Consider the following 25182-nt stretch of genomic DNA (forward strand, 5'->3'; position numbering starts at 1 on the left):
TGACATACTGTTGAGATTAAACAAAACCATTAAAAAAAGGTGTACCCCTAATTTGTTCTCTTTAAAAATTAATTAAAGATTTATGAAAAGAAGTTTTGTGATATAACACCTTAAAAAAATCTCTTGTCAAATTTTTGAAAAAAAACAAAAAACTTTTGCAAATTGAAAAGATTAAAAAAAAAATAAAAAGGTAGAATAATCTAAAAAGAAGAAGATTCGAAGTTGATCAATTTTTTTATTTTCTCATTAAATTTAATTGATGATGGCTTCGCTAACAGATTATTGTCAACGTTACCTTTTGGAGATCATTTTCAAAAGTTCGCATTCTATTTTCAAAGAATGGTCTTCTCAATATAAGAAAGATGTCGATATGACATTGTCATCAAAGATCTACCTATCTTTGGTGTGTAAGAGGTGGTATGAACACGTGGAGTTTCTCTATTACAAATATCATATGTTTATAGATTTGGCTATATTATGTATGCCAACGATCACTCCAAAGCCAATATACTTTGTGAATATGAAAGAGATCGTTCAGCAGGGACTCAAGTATCCAACCAATATCTTTGTAAAGTTTGAGCGCTCTCTTCCAAAGGGTGGAACAGAATTCCATAGAAAGCTACTCGATCGACTCATTAGCCTTCTCGAGAATGACATGGTCTTGACGCTGAGTATCATTTTCAATGGATTCGGTGATTCCATTGATACTCTTGGCCGATTGGTTCCTCATCTCGCTCGTGCTCACCGATTGATCATACATATCCGGTTTATGAAACTCAACTATTTCGACGAGTTTCACGATGATCCCGTTGGAACCTGGCGAGGAAAAAGAGCTCACAAAAGAAAATACAACCAAGTTGATTATAATAGAATGGTTGCTCCACATCTACAGTTCCTAAATAGTTTGAAGAATATCGATACTCTGTACATCGGGGATTTAGAAATCAGTCAGGAATTAGATATTTTGCAATCGGTCTATGATAATCACTCGCACTCACTGCAATCTATTCATCTTTTACTTCGTGGACATTGCTGGCAGTACCTGACCGATCAAAAATCAATCAGTAAGATGATCACACTCAAACATCTAAAGAATCTTTCGCTCCGGTTTCAACTCTCTGATATCTCTGTGGACATAGACTTTGGCTTCATTAACCAACTACCACAACTACGAACACTCTCACTGAGTTTCAATGAGATGATGCTTTACTGTTTAGAGAGTAGTAACCTTTTAGGAATATATAATACACTAGAGTCAAACAAAACGATCAAAAGACTATCGATTGGAAATCACATTCCAAGCATTAGGTACAATCATTCCGTGATCAAGAGATTGAAAGTTTATCACTTTGGATCAGTAGAACTACCTGGAAGCATAGATTCGAGTGCACTCGAATATCTGGAGTGTAACTTTATATTTCTTACTATTAAAAATAGAACAGTGTTTTCGAATTTAACTCATTTAGTTTGGCAACTCCCAGATAATCTTCCCAATTCTGATACTCTGTTTTTAGTTGATCCATATTGCAAGATTCATACTCTATCAATTTACAACGATACAAACATAGCTCACAATTATAAATTTCTATTCGAAATGATAACAAGCAACAAAACAATTAAAAGACTGTACATAGATAGTTTACTTTCATCTAAAAAAGACAACATCAATCTCGATTACTTTTTGAGAACAAACACTACAATCAGAGAGTTCACAACCAAAGACAAAATGATTCAAAAGAATTTAAAAAGTGGAATATTCACAACCATTTTAAAAGATGAAAACAATCATATAACTTATAAAAGATAAAATTATATTTGCAAAAGTTTATTAATAATAAATTTAATATTATTATATAAAATAACATTATGTAGTATATATTTGATTGGTTGATTGAATTTGTGATTATTTAAATTAATCTAATTTAGAATACATTTGATTGATTTCATTTTGATAATGTTCTTTGATTTGTGGTCTCTTCAATTTGAATGATGGTGTCATCATATCGTTGGTGTCACTGAATGCTTCGTGAATGATGTGGATTTGCTTGGGAACTTCGAATCCAAACAATTTCGATGCTCTTCCTACGTTGTTGATATCCTTCAAAATCATTTCGTTAAAGTCCTTGTTGGCACAGATCTCTTTGAATCCACCTGAAATACCCTTGGAGTGTGCCCACTCTTCAGCCTTGTCTTGGTGAGGATGAATGATAGCGACCAACACTGACTTTTTAGAGTCACCGTAGACGCAGATCTGAGCGATCCACTCGCTCTTGTGGAGAACGTTCTCGATCTTCTCGACGGCAACATACTCACCCTGTGACAACTTGAAGATATTCTTCTTACGATCGATGATAGAGAGCGATCCGTCTGGGTTCCAACGACCAATGTCACCAGTGTGGAACCATCCGTCTTTAAAGTCTTGCTTGGTCTTCTGGTCGTCCTTGTAGTAACCGATGGCAATGGATGGACCACGCAGACAAACCTCTCCAGTGGGTGGATTGTGTGAGGAGAGATAGTTGAGGTCTGGCACATCGACCAACTTGGCTTCACACGATACAAATGGTGGTCCAAGAGTTCCGAGCGAGTCGTCGTCCAAACGTTTCACAGCAGTTCCACCGCATGACTCTGTCAAACCGTAGCCCTGAACAACCGAACACGAGAAAGCAATACGAAGGAAACACTCGGTATCGAGAGCGAGTGGAGCACCACCCGAGAGAATGGCACGAACTCTTCCACCGAGTTGCGATTTCAATTTGTCGAAAACAATCTTGTTGATAAGCTCCTCAATCAGTGGCATACGGAATCCATAGAGAATGGCGAGTTGTTTCAATTTGTACGCTGTGTAGAACACGGTCTTCTTGACTGACGATTGCTTGGCAACCTCCTTAAAGACACCGGCTTTGATACGCTCAAACACACGTGGAACACCAATAAAGAGAGTTGGCTTCAACGCTTTGACCTCAGTGAGAATCTTAGTAGTGTCTCCACAGAAGATACCGACGGCGGCACCATAGTGGAATGCAGTAGAGGCGACAACACGCTCCAGAATATGTGCGTATGGTAAGTATGAATAATGACAATCGTCTACATAGACATCGGCCAGCTGCTTAACAGCGCACAACACAGAGATAACATTACGATGAGTAATCATAACACCCTTTGGATCACCTTTGTAGTTTTGGAAATTTTGATTAGTTTATAGAGTTCGAGCTCAGTTGATTAGTCATTTATAAATTGATCAATTTACCTGTGGTACCTGAGGTATACATGATGGTGCAGAGATCGTCTGGGTGTGGAGGAACGTGCTTGTGTTTGCCGGCGAGTGAAGCGCCACGCTCCATCAACTCAGAGTAAGTGTAGATATGGATATTCTTTGCTTTGAACGACTGACGTTCCTCGTCGGACACATCATCGAAACAAACGACAGTCTTTAGCTCCTTGACACTGAAAGCAATCTCCTTGGTCTTCTCGAGTGTCTCCTTCGAGCAGAAAGCCAACTCAATCTCAGCGTGCTTGCTGACAAAGATCAGCGATTCCACACCAAGAGTCTCATAGAAACTGACAACGATATTCGACTGCATGAAACAGGCACCCTGAACAACCAACCATTCAACTCTATTTCTACTGAAAATACCTATTTTACTTTTCTGTTTATACAATTAGTTGATTGATATAATACGATAATTTCGTTTTTAGTTTGAAGTTTGTTTTTAATAAAATACATACTGGTTGAACACCCAAATCAACTAAAACCTGGAACAATGTTTCGCAGCGATTGTAAAACTCGTTGTAAGTGATGAATTCAAAGTTTTCACCGATTTCACCATTCTTTCCGATAGGTCTAGAACCAAAACATTTACGTGTACTGAACTTTTGACATGATTTACTAGTAAAGAAGATAGATAGATAGATAATCGATTATGTACAGTAATGAAGGTAGGTAGGTAGGAAAGAATGAAAGTTTAGTAAAGTAAACTTTTAGTGATCGATATGATCGTATCGATTGATTTAATACTTACACAATTGAATCGTATAAAGTATAGATTTGATCTTCTTCGACATGAGTAACTAACTCTGGATTTGCAGCGTTTCTTCTTGCTCTACCTTCACCTTGCACAGTTGGTCCGACTTCGATCGATTGATTTGTAGGATGAGGTCTCTTCCATCTGATTGCCAAAATGCTACTGACCATCACAAGTCCAATAGCAGCCAACCAATTCTCATACATAGCTTTACTTTTAACTAACTAACTAACCTAACTAACTAAAAATTGTAAAATAAAATAAAATAAAACAAAAACAATATACAAAAAAACTTTTCTATTTATTTATTTATTAAGTAAACAAACAAGAATGATAATGATAATAAAAACGGAGAATTCACGGTTCTTTATGTTCACTCTTCAGCACAAAGTTTCAGTGTAATTCAAAAACATCAAATTAATTTATAAATTTCACCAATTTTAAATTTTTTTTTGCAAAATATAAAAAAAAAATTAGTGATGTAAATTTCCTTTTTAGTTAAAAGATTGCGCTTTTTTCAGTCTTGGGAATTTCATAAAAATTATACAAAATATTATTAATCTTTTTTTTCAAAACAAACAAATTATTTAAGATCATAATTTTTTTGGAGTTATTAAAAATAGATATTATTATGATATAAAAAACAAAAGGGGTGAATTTAGTTTCTTTATATGTCAAAAATGTCAAGTATCCATTACTTTTGTTGTCGTTTGATAAAGAAAACAATTATCAAACCATCAACAGGTTCATGGTCTCACACACACACTGTTAATGAACACATTCTTATAAACCAGGTTGATTGACAATCCAATTCCCCAATAACTATCCACATCATTAACACACACGGAGGTTGTGTGTTTAGTCCAAACCATCACATCGCATCGCACCTCAATGAAATCTTTTCAAATTAATTGAAATTTAGTTTGTTTTCAAAATAGTTTGGGAACTTGGTGTTTTAAATTTCCATAAAAATGTCGATATAGTTTACCTATTTCTATTTTTGTTTCTATTCTCGTCAATTCCATTTACTGCCTGGTTGAAAAACAAAGATAGTTTTAAATTGAATTGACATGTTAAATTTATTAATCTGAATTTACTCCATTTCAATTTGAATTGAGGTAAAATCTATTTTGAGCTTACCAACTCAACTGACATAATGTTATTTCCAAAGATTTATTTATGATGGTTAGAATTTAATCATTTTATTTATTTTTTTTTAAAAATTTGGAGTTGTAGTAAAGTCGATCGATCGTCTCTCTTCTTTGTTTTTGTTTTTGCTTTTGGATTGGAATTGAAACTAGATAGATAGTTTGTTGTTATTTAATTATTGGGGGGCGACTTTGGGTGAAGAAATAATAATATTATTATTATAATTATAATTAATTTAATTTAATTATTAAATGGGAAATCGTTTTGTGTCTAGTAAAATTTTTTTTGAAAAAAAAATTAAAATTGGTTAGTTAGAATTAAAATTGTTATCCAGATATTTAAGATTATTAAATAAAATAACAATATATCATCACTTATTTACTATTTTGTACTGATATGATGAATAATTGTGTATTATTATTATTGATATTATTATTGCTATTATTATTGTTTTGTTTTCTTTTTAAAAAAAATCACTACTTACTGCCTACACATCAAAATCCCAAACAATAATTTCTTTGGCAGCTGTAACCAGCTTGCTACCTTTGAATTGAAGACAAATGATTGATTCAGTGTGTCCATCGAGAGTGTATTGCAGTTTACCAGATTCCAAATCCCAAACTTTAACCTTTCGATCCCAACCCGCTGTAACCAAACGTTTGCCTTCAAATTGAACACCCCAAACATTAAAACTATGTCCAGTGAGAGTGTGTATACATTTTCCAGTCAGGAGGTCCCACACTCTTACAGTTGTATCCCAGGATCCTGAAACTAAAATATTACCTCTAATATATGTACACCGAACTCTAAATGTATGACCCTAAAGTAATAATTAAATAAATAAAATAATATTAATAAATATTTACGTGTTGTTTTTTTAAAATAAAATTGTTATTTCTATTATCTAAATTAAATATACTTACTGATAATACATGAATTGATTTACCAGTTTGTAAATTCCATACTCTTAGTGTATAGTCCCAAGAAGAACTGATAATGGATGGTTCTCCATTTGGATTGTCCCACCACTGAATGGAAGTGACACGATCGCTGTGTCCATGAAGTGTTTGCAATACAATTCTAGATGGTAAGTCAATTACATTCAAAACACCACCCATAGTACCACTAATTAACAGATTATTTTTATAGTACAAACAAGTAATACCAGTTACATGTTTCTATAAAAAATATTAAATAAAATAGAAATATATATATTAGTTTATAAACAAATTGTTTGTTGTTTTGTTTTTGTATTGTTTACTTACAGCAAATGAATGTAATAATTTACCGGTTTCAATACTCCATAGATTGATTGTATTATCGAGTGAACCACTGGCAATCATGTTGTCGTCGATCAATGTGAGACAACTGACACCGTCGGTGTGTCCTCGAAGAATGTGTAGACATTCGCCAGTTGAGAGATCCCATATTCTCAGAGTGGAGTCTGAACTACCGCTGATTAGCCTGTTGCCTTTGAATTGAAGACAGGTAATTCCGGCTTGGTGACCTCCCATCTGCTGGCTGGAGAGCAGCAGCCAGTCGCCAGTATCGATATTCCAGAGTTTGAGAGAACTGTCCCACGATCCTGTGACCAGAATCTTGCCGTCGAACTGCATGCATGTAATCCAATCGTTATGTCCAGGGAATTTCTTGGAGGTGCAATGACTCTTCCACCAATTATACTCGATCTTCAATCGCTTCATATAGAGTTCGCGCCAGTCGATTCTTATCCTCTTCTTCACCTTGTTGACACTGACACAGTCTTCGTCGTCGGATTCATGGTGGTGAATCGATGGTGGAATGTCGTCGCTTATCAACTGGTCGTGTATGACGCTGTCGCTATTGCTATTGTCGGGTATGATCGCCTTGATATTCTTGCTCTCGTGACTGCTCTCGCTGTCGCTGTCGAACGAGCAATTGTTGTTGTTGTTGTTGTTGTTGTTGGAGTCGGTTCGAAGAGTACGGATTGAAGCCGGACGGCGGTAGGATAGCGGAATGCGGTGTCTTCCGAGTGACGGTGCGGTCGTCGTACTGTGTTCTCAGACGTGTCTGCTGCACCAGTATGGTGTTTGGCAGAATCTGAGGTGGTTGCGACGGTGGTAGTATTGGACTCGACCAGAACGAAGACGGAATCACCTTGAGTGGTTTCGATTCGTTGTGATGATGCGTGTCCAACGTGTTCCACTTGACGTAGAACAGGTTCTTCCACACGATGTCAGAGAGTGACAACCTGTTCCACAGCTTACAAACACGTGATACATTAAAGTAGATGTCATGGAACGATAGATATTCAAAGATATTGATAATAACTTCCATTGGTAACAATGAAATAACAGATGGTATTATAAAGTTGTTGTCAGTTGGATTACATTCGTATTGCAATCCAAAACGATTGGCTAGATTACGCCATTTAACCAAGACCGATTGTTGTACACGGACCATCGATTCATCGATGATCTGTTTCTCTGCTTTGATTCGACGTATGTTATCGACAAGTTTCAACTTTTGCGAGAGTAATGCTGCAATCTCTGATTCTACATTCTCGAGACCTGCTTCCAACAATACCAAATCGTGAACTTTAGACAATTGCTTTGATTTCAAATCATCAATCAAAGGGTCACCAATGAACATTCCCCTTTCATTTAATGAATTATTCATTACTTTTAGAAATAACTAAAGTAAGTAATCCTATTTTCTGTTCTTCTCTTCTCTTTTCTTCTCTTTTTTTTCTTTCTTTTCTTTCTTTATTGTAAATGTGATAATAATATATTTGATTATTATTTATTCTCTATTTATTTATCTTATAAACTACCTATAGTTGATTGTTAAGATTAAGATAAGATAACTATTAATATTAACTAACTAATTAACTAACTAACTATTTATCTCGGAAAAAAAAAAAACAAAAATATGAATTACTTGTTAAATAAAAGTAGTTGGAATGGTTTTTGTTTTTTTTTTGGGGAAATGCAAAAAAAAGAAAAAAAAATGTCGTTTATGCTTTTGTAAATAGATAATATTATATTAATTTAGATTAAAAATAACACTACTTTTAATACTACTATTGTTATTATAATTGAAAAAAAAACAAAAAGATATGGTGAGATGAATTAAAAATAAATATAAAAAAAAAAAGTTTGTGATTTTTTTTTTTATAAGTAGTGTAAAAAAATTAATACACTTTATTTTTTTAATTTTTTTTTTAAATTATTTTTGGATGAGTCGTCTTTGAAAAAACAACATGTTGCAGCGAATAATTTTTTTTGATCTTCCCTTCGCATTTGCAGCTTTTTGTCTTATTTTTAACTTTGTTGTTTTCTTCTAACCTTAACTTGGCTGTCTTCAGAATAAAAATTACTTTTCAATAAACTTTTACTATTAACTTTCACTTGAAATCAACATAGAGAATAAAGATATTTTAAATAAATTAGTAATAAGTAAAAATAAATTAAATAATCAAATAATAATAAAATTTTTTTAAATTATATTTTAAACAAAAAAAGTTAATAATATTTTAGATATGATTTATTTATATATTTTTGTTTTTTTTTAAATGTTAATAAATTAATTTTTTTTTTTTTTTTTTTAAAAAAGTTAAGATATTGAATCTATTTAACAGGCAACTGAGACGATGTTGAGGGCAGATGGGGCAGAACCTTCGACGACGTAACTCCATTGGTATTGATCGTTGACAGCGATGGTTTGAGCGGCCTTCTCAGCAGAGATATCGTAGTTGTGAGCTTCCTTCTTGAGGGCACCCCAGTAGTTGTTGAATGGCTCCAAAGCAGCGTAGACAATGACTGACTTGAGTGGTTGGGTACCGATGTTCTTCAAGGTGATATCGAATTGTGAGTAGGTCTTACCGTCTGGACCAGTCCAGGTGTTGTAGTTGGTTTGGTAGTATGAGGCATCACAGACACTTGAGTTACCTCCAGTGGTGGTTGAGGCGGTGGTCGATGGACATTGGCATGGGCACATACATTGACCTCCAGTGGTGGAAGATGATCCAGATGATCCAGTGACTGAACCGGTGGTTGAAGATGATCCAGATGATCCGGTGACGGAACCAGTTGTGGCGACTCCACTTGTGGTGGCTGAACCGGTGGTTGAGGAGGACGACGATGAGGAGGTAGATGAGGAGGATCCAGTTGAGGAGTATCCATTACAGACTTGGACGGTGACTGGGTTGGTACCCTTGACAGTGTAGGTGAATGGGTGACCGTTACCGGTTTGCAATGGTGAGTTTTCACGGGATGGGAAGAAGTCAAAGTTGAGACCGTCAGAGGTGGCGAGACCGTCGACAGCAACCAAGTTGAGGTTGTTCAAGAATTGGACTGAAGTGTGGGTGATGGTTGGACCGTTGTTGAGAATCATACAGAAGAATTTGGAGAGGGTTTCACCGTCTTTTTGGTAGGTGTTACCCAACTCACATTGGTTGACGAGATTACATGAGGAACCAGAGGAACCGGTGGAGGTGGTGACTGAACCAGTGGTGGAGGTGGATGGAGCAGATGATGAACCACCGCAGACTTGGACAGTGATTGGTTGGTTACCCTTGACAGTGTATGACCATGGGTGACCGTTACCGGTTTGCAATGGGGAAGCATCACGAGATGGAGCGAAATCAAAGTTGATACCGTCTGAGGTTTGGAGACCGTCGACAGCGACCAAGTTGGCGTTGTTGAGGAGTTGGACTGAGGTGTGGGAGACGGCTGGACCGTTGTTGAGGATCATACAGTTGAAGACAGTGTAGGTTTGACCGTTTTGTTGGTATGAGGAACCGACTTGACATGAGTTGGAGAGGGCACAACCACCGGTGCTTGAACCGGAAGATGAGGAGGAGGAGGAGGAGGAGGAAGATGAACCAGATGATGATCCACCGCAGATTTGGACAGTGATTTGTTGGTTACCGACGACAGTGTATGACCATGGGTGACCGTGACCGGTTTGCAATGGTGATGAATCACGGGATGGAGAGAAATCAAAGTTGATACCGTCTGAGGTTTGGAGACCGTCGACAGCGACCAAGTTGGCGTTGTTGAGGAGTTGGATTGAGGTGTGGGAGACGGCTGGACCGTTGTTGAGGATCATACAGTTGTAGACAGTGTAGGTTTGACCGTTTTGTTGGTATGAGGAACCGACTTGACACGAGTTGGAGAGGGCACAGCTGCTTGAGGTGTGACTAGAGGTGTGACTAGAGGTGTGACTAGAGGTGTGACCAGAGGTGTGACCAGAGGTGTGACCAGAGGTGTGACCAGAGGTGACATGTCCAGTTGTTGGTTCACAGTCAATGTTGAATCTGAGTGGGGTGGTACCAGAGACGATGTATTCGAATGGGTGAGCATTACCGGTTTGCAATGGTGAACCAACACGGGATGGTTGGAAGTCAAAGTGGACACCGTCAGAGGTTTGGAGACCGTCAAGGGAGACAAGGTTGGCTGCGTTTTGGATGGTGACATCGATATGGTCGACAGCTCCACCGTTGTTGATGATCATACAGGTGAACTTGGTGATTGTGTTACCTAGACCGTCAGCTCCAATGATACCATTGTCGCATGTGTAGGTACAACCACAACCAGCTCCACCACTGGTGAATACTCCAGTGTCTTGGATACCTCCGGTTGATGTGATGAAACCAGAGTCTTGAATACCTCCAGTTGTTGTGATGAAACCAGTTGTTGAAACGAAATCAGTTGTTGTGATGAAACCAGTGTCCTGGATACCAGTGTCAGATACAAATCCAGTATCCTGGAAGTAAGTGTTACCACCATCATCCTGAGGTTGAGCTCTAATAGCTGTATTATTATTATTATTAAATAATTAAATATTAATATCAAAATTCAAAATTTAATTTTAAAGAAGAGATATAATTTATCTTATACATACCAATTGCAGTTGTGCAGAACACAGCTATCATTAAATATTTCCAATTCATTTTTGGATTGATTTTAGAAAAAAATAATGTTAATTATTATTTAGTGAAATAAATATAAATTATTGGTTTTGATTTTGAAATAAATAAATAAATAAATAAATAAGTTGATTAAATTAATTGTTTTAAGATTTTTATAAATATATGATCTTATTTACTAAAGTCTTAATTGTATTTGTATTTGTTGAATTGAATGATTTGAAGATTGAAGATCTCCAACTATTTATAATTCTTTCAATTGTATGGAGTGCAAAGTGGATCTTCCTTTAGAGGTAATATTATCGAACCACTCGTAATTATTTGCTTTCCGAAAGTGGTCATGAACACCAATACAAATCCCGATCTACTTTATTTAACCTATGCATATGCTTAACACACAACAACACTCTCATTCGATATTTTCACTTTTAAGTAAGATATATTGTTTTATAAACACCACTACTTTAAAAAAAATAAAACACTTGTCTAAATTGGGTTTCACGTTTTACGTATGTGGTCAGAACAACACCACACTACTCTTTTTTTTTGGTTTTTCCTTAATAACAACTTGACATATCATACACATTTTACACATTCGCATAATAACACAAATTAGACAAACACAATGAAAATTGTGTGTGTGTGTGTGTGTAAACTTTGTCTTCGAGTTTTGTTTGATATTATTATTATTTTATTTTTTTATCTTCTCATTACACACTATACTAATTGATATATTTCAATAATATCTGATATCTTTATGAAGTAGATAAAAATATTTTATTATCTATAGATAGCACAGAGTAGTGTGGACAATAGGAATTTCTGCGATATATTTGTAAATACTTTCCAAATTTAAATTATTTTTTACTTTTATATCAAATTGTATACCCATATGGCAGTGGAATTTCTATTTTCAAAAAACTATCTCAAACATACCTTACAAATCAGTTTAAATGTATATCATATCTGTATTCTTATCTATTTCACATTTTTATAGATTTAATATTAATTATACTTGATAAGAACTTCAAAGTTGAAGAATTGTCATAATTATGACACTTACTTTATTACATTTTCATTCAATGTTCACTAAATACACCTAAACTATTCATTATTATTATTATATTATACAATCAAATTGAATAACATAAGCAAAAAATAATAATAGAACAAAAAAAAAAGTTGAGATGAAAGAAATATCGAAAATGAATGAGAAAGAATTTTTTTTTTTTAATTTATTCACCCACTTTTAATTTAATTTAATTATTTTTGTCACACTCTTACCTACTTGAATGATTATGATTGATCAGTATATCGACAATACTCTTAAGATTTAGAATCCTGTTATTGTATAATTTGGAATCAATATTGTAAACAATGAGCACGGGAAAGACAATTGTCTCAAGAAACATTAAATATAATATTATTATAATCTTTTTTATTTTTGGAAAGGTTTATTTATTGCTCTCGAAAGTGGTTTGATTATTTAATTTTAGTTATTGGGGAGTAGTTTGATCTTATCTATCTTATCTATTACTTTTCTTATTATTATTATTATTTATTATTATTGAATATTATTATATGTTTATACTAGTTCTACAATTGTGATATTTGTTTAACTACTACTATTTTTAATTATTCTCAATTTGTGATACTGGCTTCCACTCAGAGTCCAAACCTTCCTTCCAAAGAGTCACTTGATTGTCACCACACGATACAGCTAAAATATGTCCAATAACAGACCAGTTTACTCTCCACACGATATCGTCAAACTTTGGTAGTGGTTTTCCCGACCAATTACCGGCTTCGTCTTGAGTCCAAATTACAACGGTTCTGTCTTGTGAGCATGATGCAATCTTTGATGTTGGCAATCCGATATTTGGTGCCCAAGCGACATCTCTAACCCAATCCTTATGTTCTTCCAATTGCTTTTCAAGTACCCATTTATCTTCTGAGAATCTAAACATCAATCACAATCAAAAACTGTAAGTAAACTAAAAAATCCTAACTTATTTCTTCTCTACTACTCTACATACTTGAAAATTCTAATTAAATTATCACATGCACCGGTGACAATACGTTTGACGGGTGCTGGAATCGATTGTTGTGTAGCATTGACAAGTGATGCTGGTGTTGAAGCTGGTGCCCAAGAAATTGAATTTACACCGATTTGAGATACTGTAATCTTTTGTGGTTGTTCCCAAACATTGTCTATTAAGAATTTAGATAGATAGATAGATAGATAGAAAAGAAAAGTGTTAATTTTAAATGTCATATATCTATGATTAATTAGTTTGTTTTGTTTGTTTTGTTTGTTTGTTACCTTTAAAGTTATGAATTGAAACGGTACCATCGGAAGATGCACACGCTAAGCACAGACCAAACTCGTGTGGCGCCCATGAGATAGAGTTGACAGAGAGTTCGTGACCGGAATATTGGTGGATGATGCTCCATTGGTTGTTGTTTGTTTCTTTCCAGATGATGACCTTTCTGTCGTACGATGCCGATGCCAATATCTTTCCAAACTTTGGATGTGCCCATGCTACTTGCCAGACTGGACCTTCGTGTCCTCTCAAGTCTGCGAGATGTACGTGGTTGTCTCCACCGACATCGAAAATCTTTATAAGTCTATCGCTCGAGCATGTCGCTAAATATTTTCCATAGTAATCGAATTGTGCATCATGAACCATATCCTCATGATGAGTATCTAAATTAACCTGTGCCTAATAATAATAATTATATGTCGATCGATCGATCAAATCAATCAAAAATCACAATCATTAATAAGATGATCAGATCATTCATCTTCAAATCAAACTATTCTCTTACCATTCTCTATATTATTATTATTCTTCTATTTATATATATATATTATGATTTACTATTATACTATTTTGTTTTATTTTATTTTATTTTAGATCTAATTTAATTTCGATAATCTATAAATAAAAATATAATAAATTTATATTTATTTAAAATAATATAATCGACAGAAAATATGATCTTTGGATAATGTGAAAAAAGTAAAAGTGTGATAGTTCACTATTAAAAAAATTAAACTAAATAAAAAAAAAAATTTTATCAAAAAAAAACAAGTGAGTCATTCAAAATTTTTCTATGACTTAGTCTTTGACTCATTCTCTCTACTCATGCAAACAAATAATTGATTCGTTAAATTTATATTTGTGCAAACAACAATAAAACAAATATGAATATCTGATATCTGATATTATTATATTAAATTAATATTTTATTGGTAAATCTTCTAAAAATATATATATATATATATATTAGTTATCTTATTTAATATATACAAATATTTAGTTCATATACTTTATTGTTGTAGTTTTTATAATGGGTTGTCTTTTAAAAGTATAATGACTGTGTATAAAAATTGAAGGTATCATCTGTTTATTTTTATTTTTTTTTTATTTTTTTTGGTAATAGCTTCAATAATATCCATAACATCATCACATAGGAATATACAAAAAAGGGTAGAATTCTATTAACTTTTTAGAAATGATATAAACAAGTTTGATCCATAAATATTATACAAATAAAGAACCAATATTAATTTTATTTATTGTTCAGATGATTAAAAAAAAAAAAAGTCAGGACTGTTGTTTGGGTTGGTTGGATGTTGATAGTCGTTCTTCCAATACATACTGTAAAGTTGGTTGATTGATTATTGTTGTTGGGAGTTGTATTGTCAATTTGAAAACAAAAAAAAAGTGAATTTATTGATAATTGTTTGATGTTTGTTTTGGTTTGTTTTTTTTTTTAAAACTTTGTATTGTTGATTGAGTTTAAATACCTTCTTGACCGTAATCTCTTGTGAATTCTATATATTTATCCAAGTCCTTGGAACTAACCGATGGCTTGACAGTACGAATACTCTTGACGCAGTCGTTGATGGTGATCTCTGGCTCCTTGAGTTTGGATCCGTCGATCTCCATCCAGGTCATCTCCATGGCGTCGCGATCACCCGGTGAGCAGGGTGTGATATACTCTACGATTACATTGGGATCTTCACGCGATGGTCCACGGATGTTCTTAAAGTGAGTTGCAGTCTGGACGGTACGGATCGGTTGCATAATGGCGTCTTTACACACGATCTGGATATCGGCACCGGAATAACCTTCGGTCATCTCTGCCATTCTCTTGAAATCCTGTGGTGTGAGGGTATTCGGTGTGTTTCCAATGTGGATTTGGAACATCTTTATACGTGCGTGTGGATCTGGCAATGGGATATAGATACGCTTCTCGAAACGTCTTCTAATAGCCAAATCCAATCCCCAAGGAATATTGGTTGCTGCCAAAATTAAAACACCATCCGAATCATTACCAACACCTAAATAATAATAATAATAATAATAATAATTGTTTTGTTAATGAAAAGTTTGTAATGTAAACCTATGGATCATCAATAAATATTGTATTGACATACCATCGAGTTGAATCAAAAACTCTGTCTTGATACGTCTGGAAGATTCACTCTCTTGGTCATTACGTGATGAACAAAGAGAATCGATTTCATCTACAAATATTACACTGTTGTTTGCTGCTCTTGCCATTTCAAAGAGTTGTTTCACCAGCTTCTCACTGTCACCAAGCCACTTGGTTACGATATCGGATGGTGAAATCGAAAAGAATGTCGAAGAGATCTCTGTTGCAACGGCTTTTGCCAAGTATGATTTACCAGTACCTGGTGGCTATATAATATATATATATATATATATTAGATATGATTGTGACTCGACTTTGCATTGATTAACTACTTACACCATATAGAAGAATACCTTTCCATGGCTTTCTCTTTCCTGTGAACATCTGTGGGAATTTGATGGGGAAGATGACTGCCTCTTTGAGATATTCTTTGGCTTGATGCAGACCGGCTACATCGTCCCACTTTACGTTGGGTTTCTCTGTCAAGATCGATGAGGACAGTGAGTCATTACGCTTCTTGTCCTCTGGATCGACGTCCTCGTCGTCGTCGGCACTTCCACCCTTCTTTGTATTATTGGCACTCGGCTTTGAAGTTCCATTCATCGCAGCAACCGGTTTCTTATTTTTAGTCTTTTCCAAATACTCTTTCAGTTGTTCTGCACGCTGAAGATACTCCATCGTCTTTGCCTTGATTGTTGCTTTCGATCTTTCACTCTTTTCATCTATAAATAAACAAACAGCATATCCAATATAGTAAGTATCATCAATAATAATAATAGAATGACAAGTAATTACAATATTATTCAAAAAAAAAACATACATTTTAAAGCAGTTGTAAACCAATCTAAACTAAGTATATATAATCTGTGAGCTTCTGCGTAGTTCTTTGCATTGTCTTGTTCAGTCGCTTGTTGTACAATTTGAATTGCTTTTTGTAAGAAATTGACATCGCCCATATCTTTATAAAGTTATTAATAATTGATTATTATATTATATTATTAAACAACAACAACAACAAAAATAAAAGTATAAGATTATTGATACAACAAGTTATATTATAAATAAAAAATAAAAAAAAAATACAATTATCAAAAATAATAATATATAACTAAAAACTAAAAATAAAAACTATTGTTTTTTACAATTAATATAAAAGATAGATAGATGAATAGTTCTAATTCTCCACTCTATAATATATTATTAATAATAATAATAGTTTATTAAATAAATAAATAAGACAATAATAAATTTGAAATTAAAAAATCAAAAAATAAAACATTTCAAACGCTTTGTTTTGTTTTTTTAAAAAAAAATTAATTAACTCACAAATCTTTGTAGCACTTGGATAATCAAGAACAAATGACCTATTGAATTAAGAATAAAATAAATTTATAAATTATTTAAAAATATAAATAAGATATATATTTAATCTATCTCTTTGTTTTAATAAATAATCAAATGATTAAATTAAACATTCTAGATCTACATTCTTACTTGTTAGTTACAACTTAAAGTGAAATAATAAATTGTATAAAATGATGAACTAGTCTTATTCAAAAATAAAGTTTATTTTTAAACTCAAATCTACCCTTCATTTTCTCAATTGTTATTCTTTATAACTTTGTTTAATATTGTTATTTGATTTCACAAAAATTTGCGCACATTTTGTTTGAAAATTATTTTAATTTTTTAAAGTGTCATGATTTTTAATTCATTTTAGAAGTTTGAAAAAGAAAAAGAAAGTGAATATATTAGAATAGAATAGAATAGATAGATAGACGAGAGAGAACTTAAAGAGATATTTATCATTATTTGTTTATTTATTTATATATATATATATATATAGATAGTTGTGTAATGATGGATATTCAAACGGAAGAAGAACAATCGGTGGTTGTTGGTGAAGGCAATGAGAGTACTCCTGATGCTGCCCCAACACATTCAGAGAACAACACTGACAACAGCAACAACACAAACACCAACAACAATGAAATTATACAACAAACTTTAGAGACAATTATGACTAATCTCAATAAGCTAAAGACAAAGATGATCAATAATCAGAATGCTAGTAAGGAACTATTTGCAAATTACAACAATTTTAAAGTATAAATCTATCTAAATCAATGAATGAATGAATGATTGAATCGAATGAATGATACTTATATTACATTTACTTATATTACCTACTATTTTAAAGCATATAATAGAAGATAACAACATTAAGAATAAAAATAGAGTACAGCAACAGCAACAACAACAACAAGAAGAAGATAAACAATACCAACAACATAAAGAACAAGAACAAGAAAAAGAAAAAGAACAACTAGGAAATCAACAAAAAGAATTGGAGATATATGAAAATGTAAAATTAGAATTAGAACAAAAGTTACAACTGTTTCAACAAGACAATATCAATCTGAGTGATAAAATTGATTCATTACAAAAGGGTGAGCAGTTTACTACATTTTCGTTACTTTATTCATTTATTATGTTATTAACACACTTTTATTGCTATTGTTACAAATACCACAGTTGTATTGATACTCGAAAAAGAGAATAATAGAAACAGAGCAGCCTATGCTGATATTAAATCATCAATTGAACAAATCATAGAGAAAGGAAGAATACAACTGGTAAATATTAATAAAAAAATTATTAAAAATGAATCTTCATTCATTGTTGTTTTATAACTAACTATTTATTATTCTTTTTTGTTTATATATATATATATATATATATATAGAAAACATTGAATAATGAAAGAAGTCAATCGGATCAATATAAAAAGAGATTGATAGAACAACAGGACACCAATCAGCAATTGAGGAAAGAGAATTCGGCGCTCAAATCAAAGATACAGGAGATGCTGATACTACTGCAGTGTGCTGCACAAGAAGATGATCCCAATCAACATCTAATGGAGGAACTCATCACTGAGAATCAAGCTCTCAGAGAAATGTTGAGTATTGCAAAATCATTTGGTGGAATTTCTTTGACTTCTTCACTGTCATCACCTAAAAACAACAACAATAATAACAATAACAATAACAATAACACCAATACAACAACTGTAACAGATAACAACAACAACGAAAATAGCAACAACAATTTTAATGAAAACAACAATAGCAGCACTCTTGAAAATGGTACCATTACAACTGAACATAGCGAAAACAAAAACGATCAAGTAGATGGACTGGTCGAAGATGAACTAATAATAGATAGATAGATAGATTAGATAGATTCACATATCTATTTTTATTGAATATATATATAAAAAGAAAAAAAAAACAACCATATTATTTGTCTTCTTTCTTTTCTCTGTTATTTATTTTTTGTAGCAAGAACATTCATTAAACCCATTTCAATAAGGTGATTGTGAAACCTATTGATTTCAATAATCTTTACCATCACTCTTTACATAACCGATGTAAAATCTGATTCAAATTGCTTTCTTTGTTTAGATGATATTTAGAGAGTGTATCCATTGATTCTTTGGCTGGATAGATCTATTCATAGTTGGCTCGATGTATATTCTAGATGATGTTAAAATCATATATTATAGTAAGAAAAAAATCAAATTGGAATGGATTACCTTACTAGTAAGTTGATTTCCAATTAATCAATTGGAATGTTTGTTATGAGAAATAATCTATATTAATATCGAGGGTATTAGGTTGAACTTTTCTCTAATATAATTCTCAAGAATAATGAATGAATATAGAATAATAAATTATTATTTTTAAATGATCCTTGGTTCTTATCTTGAAAACCAAGTATTATTGTTGAGTTGACGGTTTTTCTATTACATCTTGATTACTATCATTAATATCAAATTTGAAAATATCGTATTTCCATCACCGCTAGGAATGTTCAGAATACAATATCTTGATTTGAATTTGATTTTATTTCATCATAATTAAAATTTAAATAAAGTGATTCAAGCACTTTGCTTCAACTGGGAATAAAACAATGTGTTGTTGTGGTTGCTGATGCAAATCTCTATAATAAGTCTTGCAAATTTACGACGATGAAAAAGTGTTTGTGTGATCATTTTTGGTACCAAAAATATACCCTCAACAACATTCTATTATATAATTTTATAGAATAAGTAAAGTAATGCCTGCAACTTAACTCTATATATTTTAGGATCATATCATTGATTTGATTTGATTTCAAGCAAAGCTAAAATCTAGAAGAGTACCATATAAAGTCAAAGTTTTTATTTTTTGACAGGTCATGCAAGGTGCGAGTGTGGGTGGTGGGGTGGGGGTTGTGTTTTGGAAACCAAAAACAATTTAAATAATAAAAATTCAAAAAAATGAAAATTTTACCACATTCTTAGTTTTTTGAAAGTGTGAGTGTGGTTGTAATAAAATATTATTATTTCATAATATTATTATTTTTTAGTTCCTGCGTCTTTGAGCGACCATACATCGCCAGCTTCAACTTGTCAACAGCGCAACCAGCTTCCACTCTCCATTCCATTTCTTTTTCTTCAGTCAGTCATTCAACCAACAACAATATCACTTTATTTATTTATCTTTCTATCTCTCTTTTTGTAGTAATACTTTACTTAGTTACAGTTTAGTTTACATATATATTTTAAATTTAAGTTTTAGAAAACCAAAAAAACTTAAAAAATCTATCAATCACAATCACAAACCAAATCAATCACAATCACAATCAAACTAAAACTAAAATTAATTATATAATTAATGTATATGTTTTATACCAAATTTTAAATTTCTTTTTCATTTTTTTTTTGTAAAATATAAATTATAATTTAATAATAATATATTCTTTTTAAGGAAAAACAGTAGTTTTTTTTTTAAATATTCTTCGATTGCCAAAAAAAAAAAAAAAAATTCAATATAATTATTTTTTACGACACACAATAACTTTTCCTCAAAACATAGGTTTAACTGAAAGTTTTTTTTTTCATTCCACTGTTGCCAAGATTTTTGTTTTCAAAAAGGTGAGACAAGGAAAAAAATAAAATAAAATTAATTAAGTAAAAAAAACAAAACAATAACACTCAACACATTAAAAAATAATTTTTAAAAACTCATTATTTTAATCATCTTGAATAATATTACAACGATACACAAATATTTAAATTAATCAAATTTACTATTATTCATATTAATATTAATTAATTTCATTTACTTTTTTTGCAATTAATTATTATATTTTTATTTTTTTTATATACTTAAAATAAAAATTAATATTAGAATTGAAAAAAAGATAGTTAGATTATAAACATTTATAGATTTATCTATTTTTTATTCATTTTTTCTTAAAACAAAAAAACGAATACAAAAACAATCTTTTGTTTTTTAAATTTTAAAATGTAAGTGTAGTGTAAATTTGGATAGTTTGTCACCTACCTTTTTATCTAATCTTTACTTTACATTACACTCACAGTTAAAAAATAGATAAGATTAAAAAGTTATTTAATATACCAACAGAGAATAAGAGGGATCTTCGTCATAGCCTTGATAGAAATTGGATTGATATAGAAAGTGATTTATCGTCTGATCTCGAAGCACCTCTCTCTTTATTTGGTAGTAACAGTCATCTCTATAATCAAGAGTCGTCATCATCGTCATCATTGAAATCGCTAGGAGACAGCGGTAACTTTAGAATCAGTAGTAAAGATATGAAGAGCCAACTCAACCCAATTCAACAACAACAGCAACAGGCATTGCAACAGCAACAACAACAGCAGCAACAACAACAACCAGGTGCCAATACCAATGGTGTGTCCGACCCCAACCCAATGATGGGTGGTTCCGGTGGTGGACTTTCCGGTATCTCTTTCAACGAGTCGCTTCTCAACGACATTGGACTTGGTGACTCGGTTATTCGTGACATGAAGATGCAACAACAAGACACCTTTAGACTGATCGACTTTGCATTGGGTGCAAGTGCCGGTGTCAACATTCCCTGGAATAGCGAGTCTGACAACGACCTGCTCGGAATCGACAACAATCTAACTCTTTCAACTAATATGGGCATCAATAATATGATCAATCAACACAACGCCGCCCAACAACAACATCACCAACAGCAACAACAACAACAACACGCCAACGGTCACCAACACTCGCCACACGCCAACGGAAACAACAGCCTCCAGCAAAACGGCAACCAATCCAACGCCTCAGGAAACTTTATGCTGGGCACAAGCAACAACCTGATCAATTCTTTGAATCTTTCACAACAGTTGGCCAGTATTCAACAGCAACTCCACCAACAACAACAATTGATAAATAACACCATCTTGAGCCAGCCTGTTGCCGTGCACACCCACCCACTTCAGCACTCTGGTTCCGACTTTTACCTGAACAAATCATCCGCTGACAACAACAGCAACAACAATTTCGTCAATAACAACAACAATAACAATAATAACGATGTATATCAAAACAATGCACAAGTACCACATTCACCATTAAATACACCAACTTCCACCATTAGCAATGCCAGCCAAAACATATATTCCTCGGTTCCACATTCACCGCAAGTCGATATGGTTTCATCGTCGCAACCATCACAACAACCACAACGCTCTTATCCATTCCAAAATCAAACACATAATGATCATCTCCAACCATATAATAACATGACTTTGCCACCAATTTTATCGCCATCACCATCTTCGTCGGAGCCATCCACACCCCAATACGATGCCATCCCATTCCAAACAATGCCAAGCAATACTTTCAATCTCCAACAGTTGCAACAGCAACAACAACAAATTCAACAACAACTTTTACAACACCAACAAATGTTGCAGCAACAACAACAATCGAGTGTCCAACAAAACAATTATCAACCACACACTCCACCACAACAGTTGCCACAACAACAACCACAGCAACAACAACAACAACAAGCACAACCACAACAAATTCAACAATCTCAACAACAACAACCACCTCAACAACAAATCCAGAGCGGTCCATCTTTGGAAATCGTTGATAACTACCAACAACCATTCCCAATCTACACTGTCAAGACTCACGTCTTGGTTCCAGCACCAGTCATCAAGGTCTCTGGTTACACTGGTGATGCCAACGACTTGATGATCGTCGCCAACCCAGAGCCAGACGATAGTATCTTGATTTCCCAGCCAGCCGTCACCGCATCCGATGGTACCTTTGAGTTTAAGTTTACCGACATGCATGTCGACCGTAAAAAGCACGATCCATGCAGTTCTTTCCGTCTCAAATTCAGTTTGTTGAACCGTCGTACCTTTTTCAAGTTCACTGACATCTTGTCGCCATCCATCAATCTCTTCTACCACACTGACTTGTTGCCAGCCCCAGACATTGTTCGTTTGGTGCCAAACCAATGTTTCTGTGGTCAAGAGCCAGACATCACTTGCTACGGTTACTACTTTAAGAAGGGACGTACTGAGATCCTCTACGTTGACTTTGAGCCAGAGGTTGTCGGTGGTGAGCATCAACCACACACCGTCAAACAAGAGCAACTCCGTATGCCAAACCAAACCTCTTTCTCGTTTGTCTTCACTCCACCACACCGTTCCACTTCCGGTACCTACAGTGTCTCCACACGTTACACCAAGACTACCACCAAGAAGGACAAGGACAAGAACAAGAAATCCAAGGTCGGAAAGTCATTCCTTTTCATTTACAACGATCTCCCAGAGTCTTCCAATACCAAGCGTATGAAGCGTGAGACCGATCGTCTTGGTGACGACAACCAAAACTCACCAATGAACGAGCAACACGACGGAAGTGAATACGTCACCAGTCCAATGGGTGGAGTAAGTGTTCCATCGCCCTACTCACCAGCCACCTCTTCGCCATTCAACAACTACAACTATATGAAATGTATTCTCTATGGTGAAGTTGAAGATCTCGAAGAGATTCTCAAGGAGAAGGAAGACATTGAAGTCAAGGACAATGCCGGTAACACATTGGTTATGCTTGCTGCCCGTGAGGGTCGTGACGATATGGTCGAGAAGCTGATAGAGATGGGTGCTGACCTCACTGTTCGTAACAAGACTGGTCACAGCTTGTTCCACATGGCCTGTTACTCTGGTGATGTCGGAATGGTCGAGTCGCTCTTGGACAACATTGACATCCAATCACGTGACAATGTTGGTGCCACCGGTCTTCACATCGCCACTGAAAGAGCTCACCTCAGATTGGTACAGTACTTGTGTCAAAACGTTGAAGAGTTGGTCGACTTGAAGGACAACCGTGGTTTGACTGCCTTCCACTATGCCGCTATGGATGGTGACCAACGTATTGCCAACATCTTTATCGACCACTACAAGGCCATCAATCCAAAGTTGATCGATGCTCAAGACCATTCCGGTATGAGTGCCTTGCATTGGGCTGCTGCATTGGGTCGTCACAACATTGCCAACAAGTTGATTAGCGCCGGTGCCAATATCAATTTGCTCGATGGTGACAACGAGTCGCCAGTCTTCAAGTCCATCGTCAGCAGTAACAAATCGATTACCACTTTGCTCTTGGACAGCAAGTGCAACACTGACATTCTCAACGCTCACAACAAGACACCAATCGAATTGTTGGCTGAAGCCGCCATGCCAAACATTGAGGAAGTCGAGGAGGAGGAAGAAGTAGAAGAGCAAGCTTCCAGCTCATCTACAACCACCACAACCACTACGACTACTACTACCAACACTGAGCTAACTAAATCAGTTCCAGAGGGTATTGTAGTCGGTAGCACTTCCACTGCCTCTTCGCTGGCACTCGTTCCACCAACGATTCCATCCAAAGAGAACTTCACCGGTAAGAGAAACATTGGTGACCAAACTCGTGCTGAACTTGCCGAGCAATTGATCCAACAACTTGCCAAACTCAATATTCAAACCACTCAAAGCACATCTACCACCACAAGCACAACCGATAAATTCACCAAGTTGGAAACTTTCAAGCCAGAGTTTGGTAAAGACGCACTCATTCCTGGCGATATTAACACCTGGACATCCAGAGACATCACTGTAAATCGTTTCGAAGCGCTCATCAACGAGATCGAGTGCAACTTGACCAGCGGTTCCGACAATGGATTCGCCAAGAACAAACAACTGACGACCCTTCTCCAACAATCATACTCTGACAAGGTGACCGATTGGATGGCAAGCGAGGAAGAACTCTTGCGTACCAAGCGTGACCTATTGGATTTGGAGAGTGAACTCAACGTCAAAGCCCACGAAATCATCAGACTCTCTGATTTCATTTCGTCGTGTCCAGTGTCATTGACCGAGCTGGGACCAGGCAAACTCGGTCTCTTTGTATTAAAGCGTGATCGTTACTATGGATTCCACCAAAACGAAACTCTTGTGGTAGTATCCAGTGACTCGATGTCAGCACTCCAAAAGATTTACGGTAATAGCATGCCAGACTGTTTGCTGGCGAACATTGTTTTCTGCACAAAGACAAAATCAACAAAACCATCACCTCTAATGCCTGTCGTTGGTACCGAATTTTTAATAGTAGACATCGAAGTATCAGATAGAAATCGACAGTAGTAATATTACATATAAAATCAAATAGTTAATTTAAGAATAAATAAAAATGTACATAATTAATTTAATTCCAAAAACAAAAAATTTGTTATCCGATTGATTCCATGTTATAATGAACAACA

The 25182-nt window shown here is 34.3% G+C and overlaps 8 protein-coding genes across 8 annotated transcripts; 3 read left to right on the forward strand and 5 right to left on the reverse strand.

Annotated features, from left to right (window-relative positions):
• Nucleotides 1-262: 262 nt before the first annotated feature.
• Nucleotides 263-1807, forward strand: PPL_01410 (uncharacterized protein; the record flags this gene model as incomplete). Its single annotated transcript, XM_020572419.1, has 4 exons — nt 263-407; nt 465-1064; nt 1254-1308; nt 1438-1807. 4 exons carry the CDS (start codon nt 263-265, stop codon nt 1805-1807), a joined length of 1170 nt encoding a protein of 389 aa, XP_020437562.1.
• A 105-nt stretch (nt 1808-1912) lies between these two features.
• On the reverse strand, nt 1913-6685 carry fcsB (fatty acyl-CoA synthetase; the record flags this gene model as incomplete). The annotated part of the gene is made up of 9 exons (XM_020572420.1): nt 1913-3168; nt 3248-3647; nt 3727-3886; nt 4020-4235; nt 4866-4920; nt 5554-5630; nt 5663-5991; nt 6095-6349; nt 6437-6685. 9 exons carry the CDS (start codon nt 6683-6685, stop codon nt 1913-1915), a joined length of 2997 nt encoding a protein of 998 aa, XP_020437563.1.
• Nucleotides 6686-6984: 299 nt separating this feature from the next.
• On the reverse strand, nt 6985-7829 carry PPL_01412 (F-box protein; the record flags this gene model as incomplete). The annotated part of the gene is made up of 2 exons (XM_020572421.1): nt 6985-7355; nt 7418-7829. The coding sequence occupies 2 exons, from the start codon at nt 7827-7829 to the stop codon at nt 6985-6987; spliced, it is 783 nt and encodes a 260-aa protein (XP_020437564.1).
• Nucleotides 7830-8783: 954 nt separating this feature from the next.
• On the reverse strand, nt 8784-11668 carry PPL_01413 (uncharacterized protein; the record flags this gene model as incomplete). Its single annotated transcript, XM_020572422.1, has 2 exons — nt 8784-10966; nt 11665-11668. The coding sequence occupies 2 exons, from the start codon at nt 11666-11668 to the stop codon at nt 8784-8786; spliced, it is 2187 nt and encodes a 728-aa protein (XP_020437565.1).
• Nucleotides 11669-12713: 1045 nt separating this feature from the next.
• Nucleotides 12714-13914, reverse strand: sec13 (WD40 repeat domain-containing protein; the record flags this gene model as incomplete). Its single annotated transcript, XM_020572423.1, has 4 exons — nt 12714-13041; nt 13119-13293; nt 13406-13805; nt 13912-13914. 4 exons carry the CDS (start codon nt 13912-13914, stop codon nt 12714-12716), a joined length of 906 nt encoding a protein of 301 aa, XP_020437566.1.
• A 222-nt stretch (nt 13915-14136) lies between these two features.
• Nucleotides 14137-16484, reverse strand: vps4 (vacuolar protein sorting-associated protein 4; the record flags this gene model as incomplete). Its single annotated transcript, XM_020572424.1, has 5 exons — nt 14137-14141; nt 14897-15433; nt 15530-15794; nt 15865-16250; nt 16349-16484. 5 exons carry the CDS (start codon nt 16482-16484, stop codon nt 14137-14139), a joined length of 1329 nt encoding a protein of 442 aa, XP_020437567.1.
• Nucleotides 16485-16986: 502 nt separating this feature from the next.
• On the forward strand, nt 16987-18760 carry PPL_01416 (uncharacterized protein; the record flags this gene model as incomplete). The annotated part of the gene is made up of 6 exons (XM_020572425.1): nt 16987-17028; nt 17249-17270; nt 17375-17634; nt 17729-17978; nt 18064-18164; nt 18275-18760. 6 exons carry the CDS (start codon nt 16987-16989, stop codon nt 18758-18760), a joined length of 1161 nt encoding a protein of 386 aa, XP_020437568.1.
• Nucleotides 18761-19852: 1092 nt separating this feature from the next.
• Nucleotides 19853-25063, forward strand: PPL_01417 (ankyrin repeat domain-containing protein; the record flags this gene model as incomplete). Its single annotated transcript, XM_020572426.1, has 3 exons — nt 19853-19875; nt 19942-20036; nt 20970-25063. The coding sequence occupies 3 exons, from the start codon at nt 19853-19855 to the stop codon at nt 25061-25063; spliced, it is 4212 nt and encodes a 1403-aa protein (XP_020437569.1).
• Nucleotides 25064-25182: the final 119 nt, after the last annotated feature.

This window comes from Heterostelium album (genome assembly GCF_000004825.1).
Source record: "Heterostelium album PN500 unplaced genomic scaffold PPL_scaffold2, whole genome shotgun sequence".
NCBI classification, from domain to species: Eukaryota; Evosea; class Eumycetozoa; order Acytosteliales; family Acytosteliaceae; genus Heterostelium; species Heterostelium album.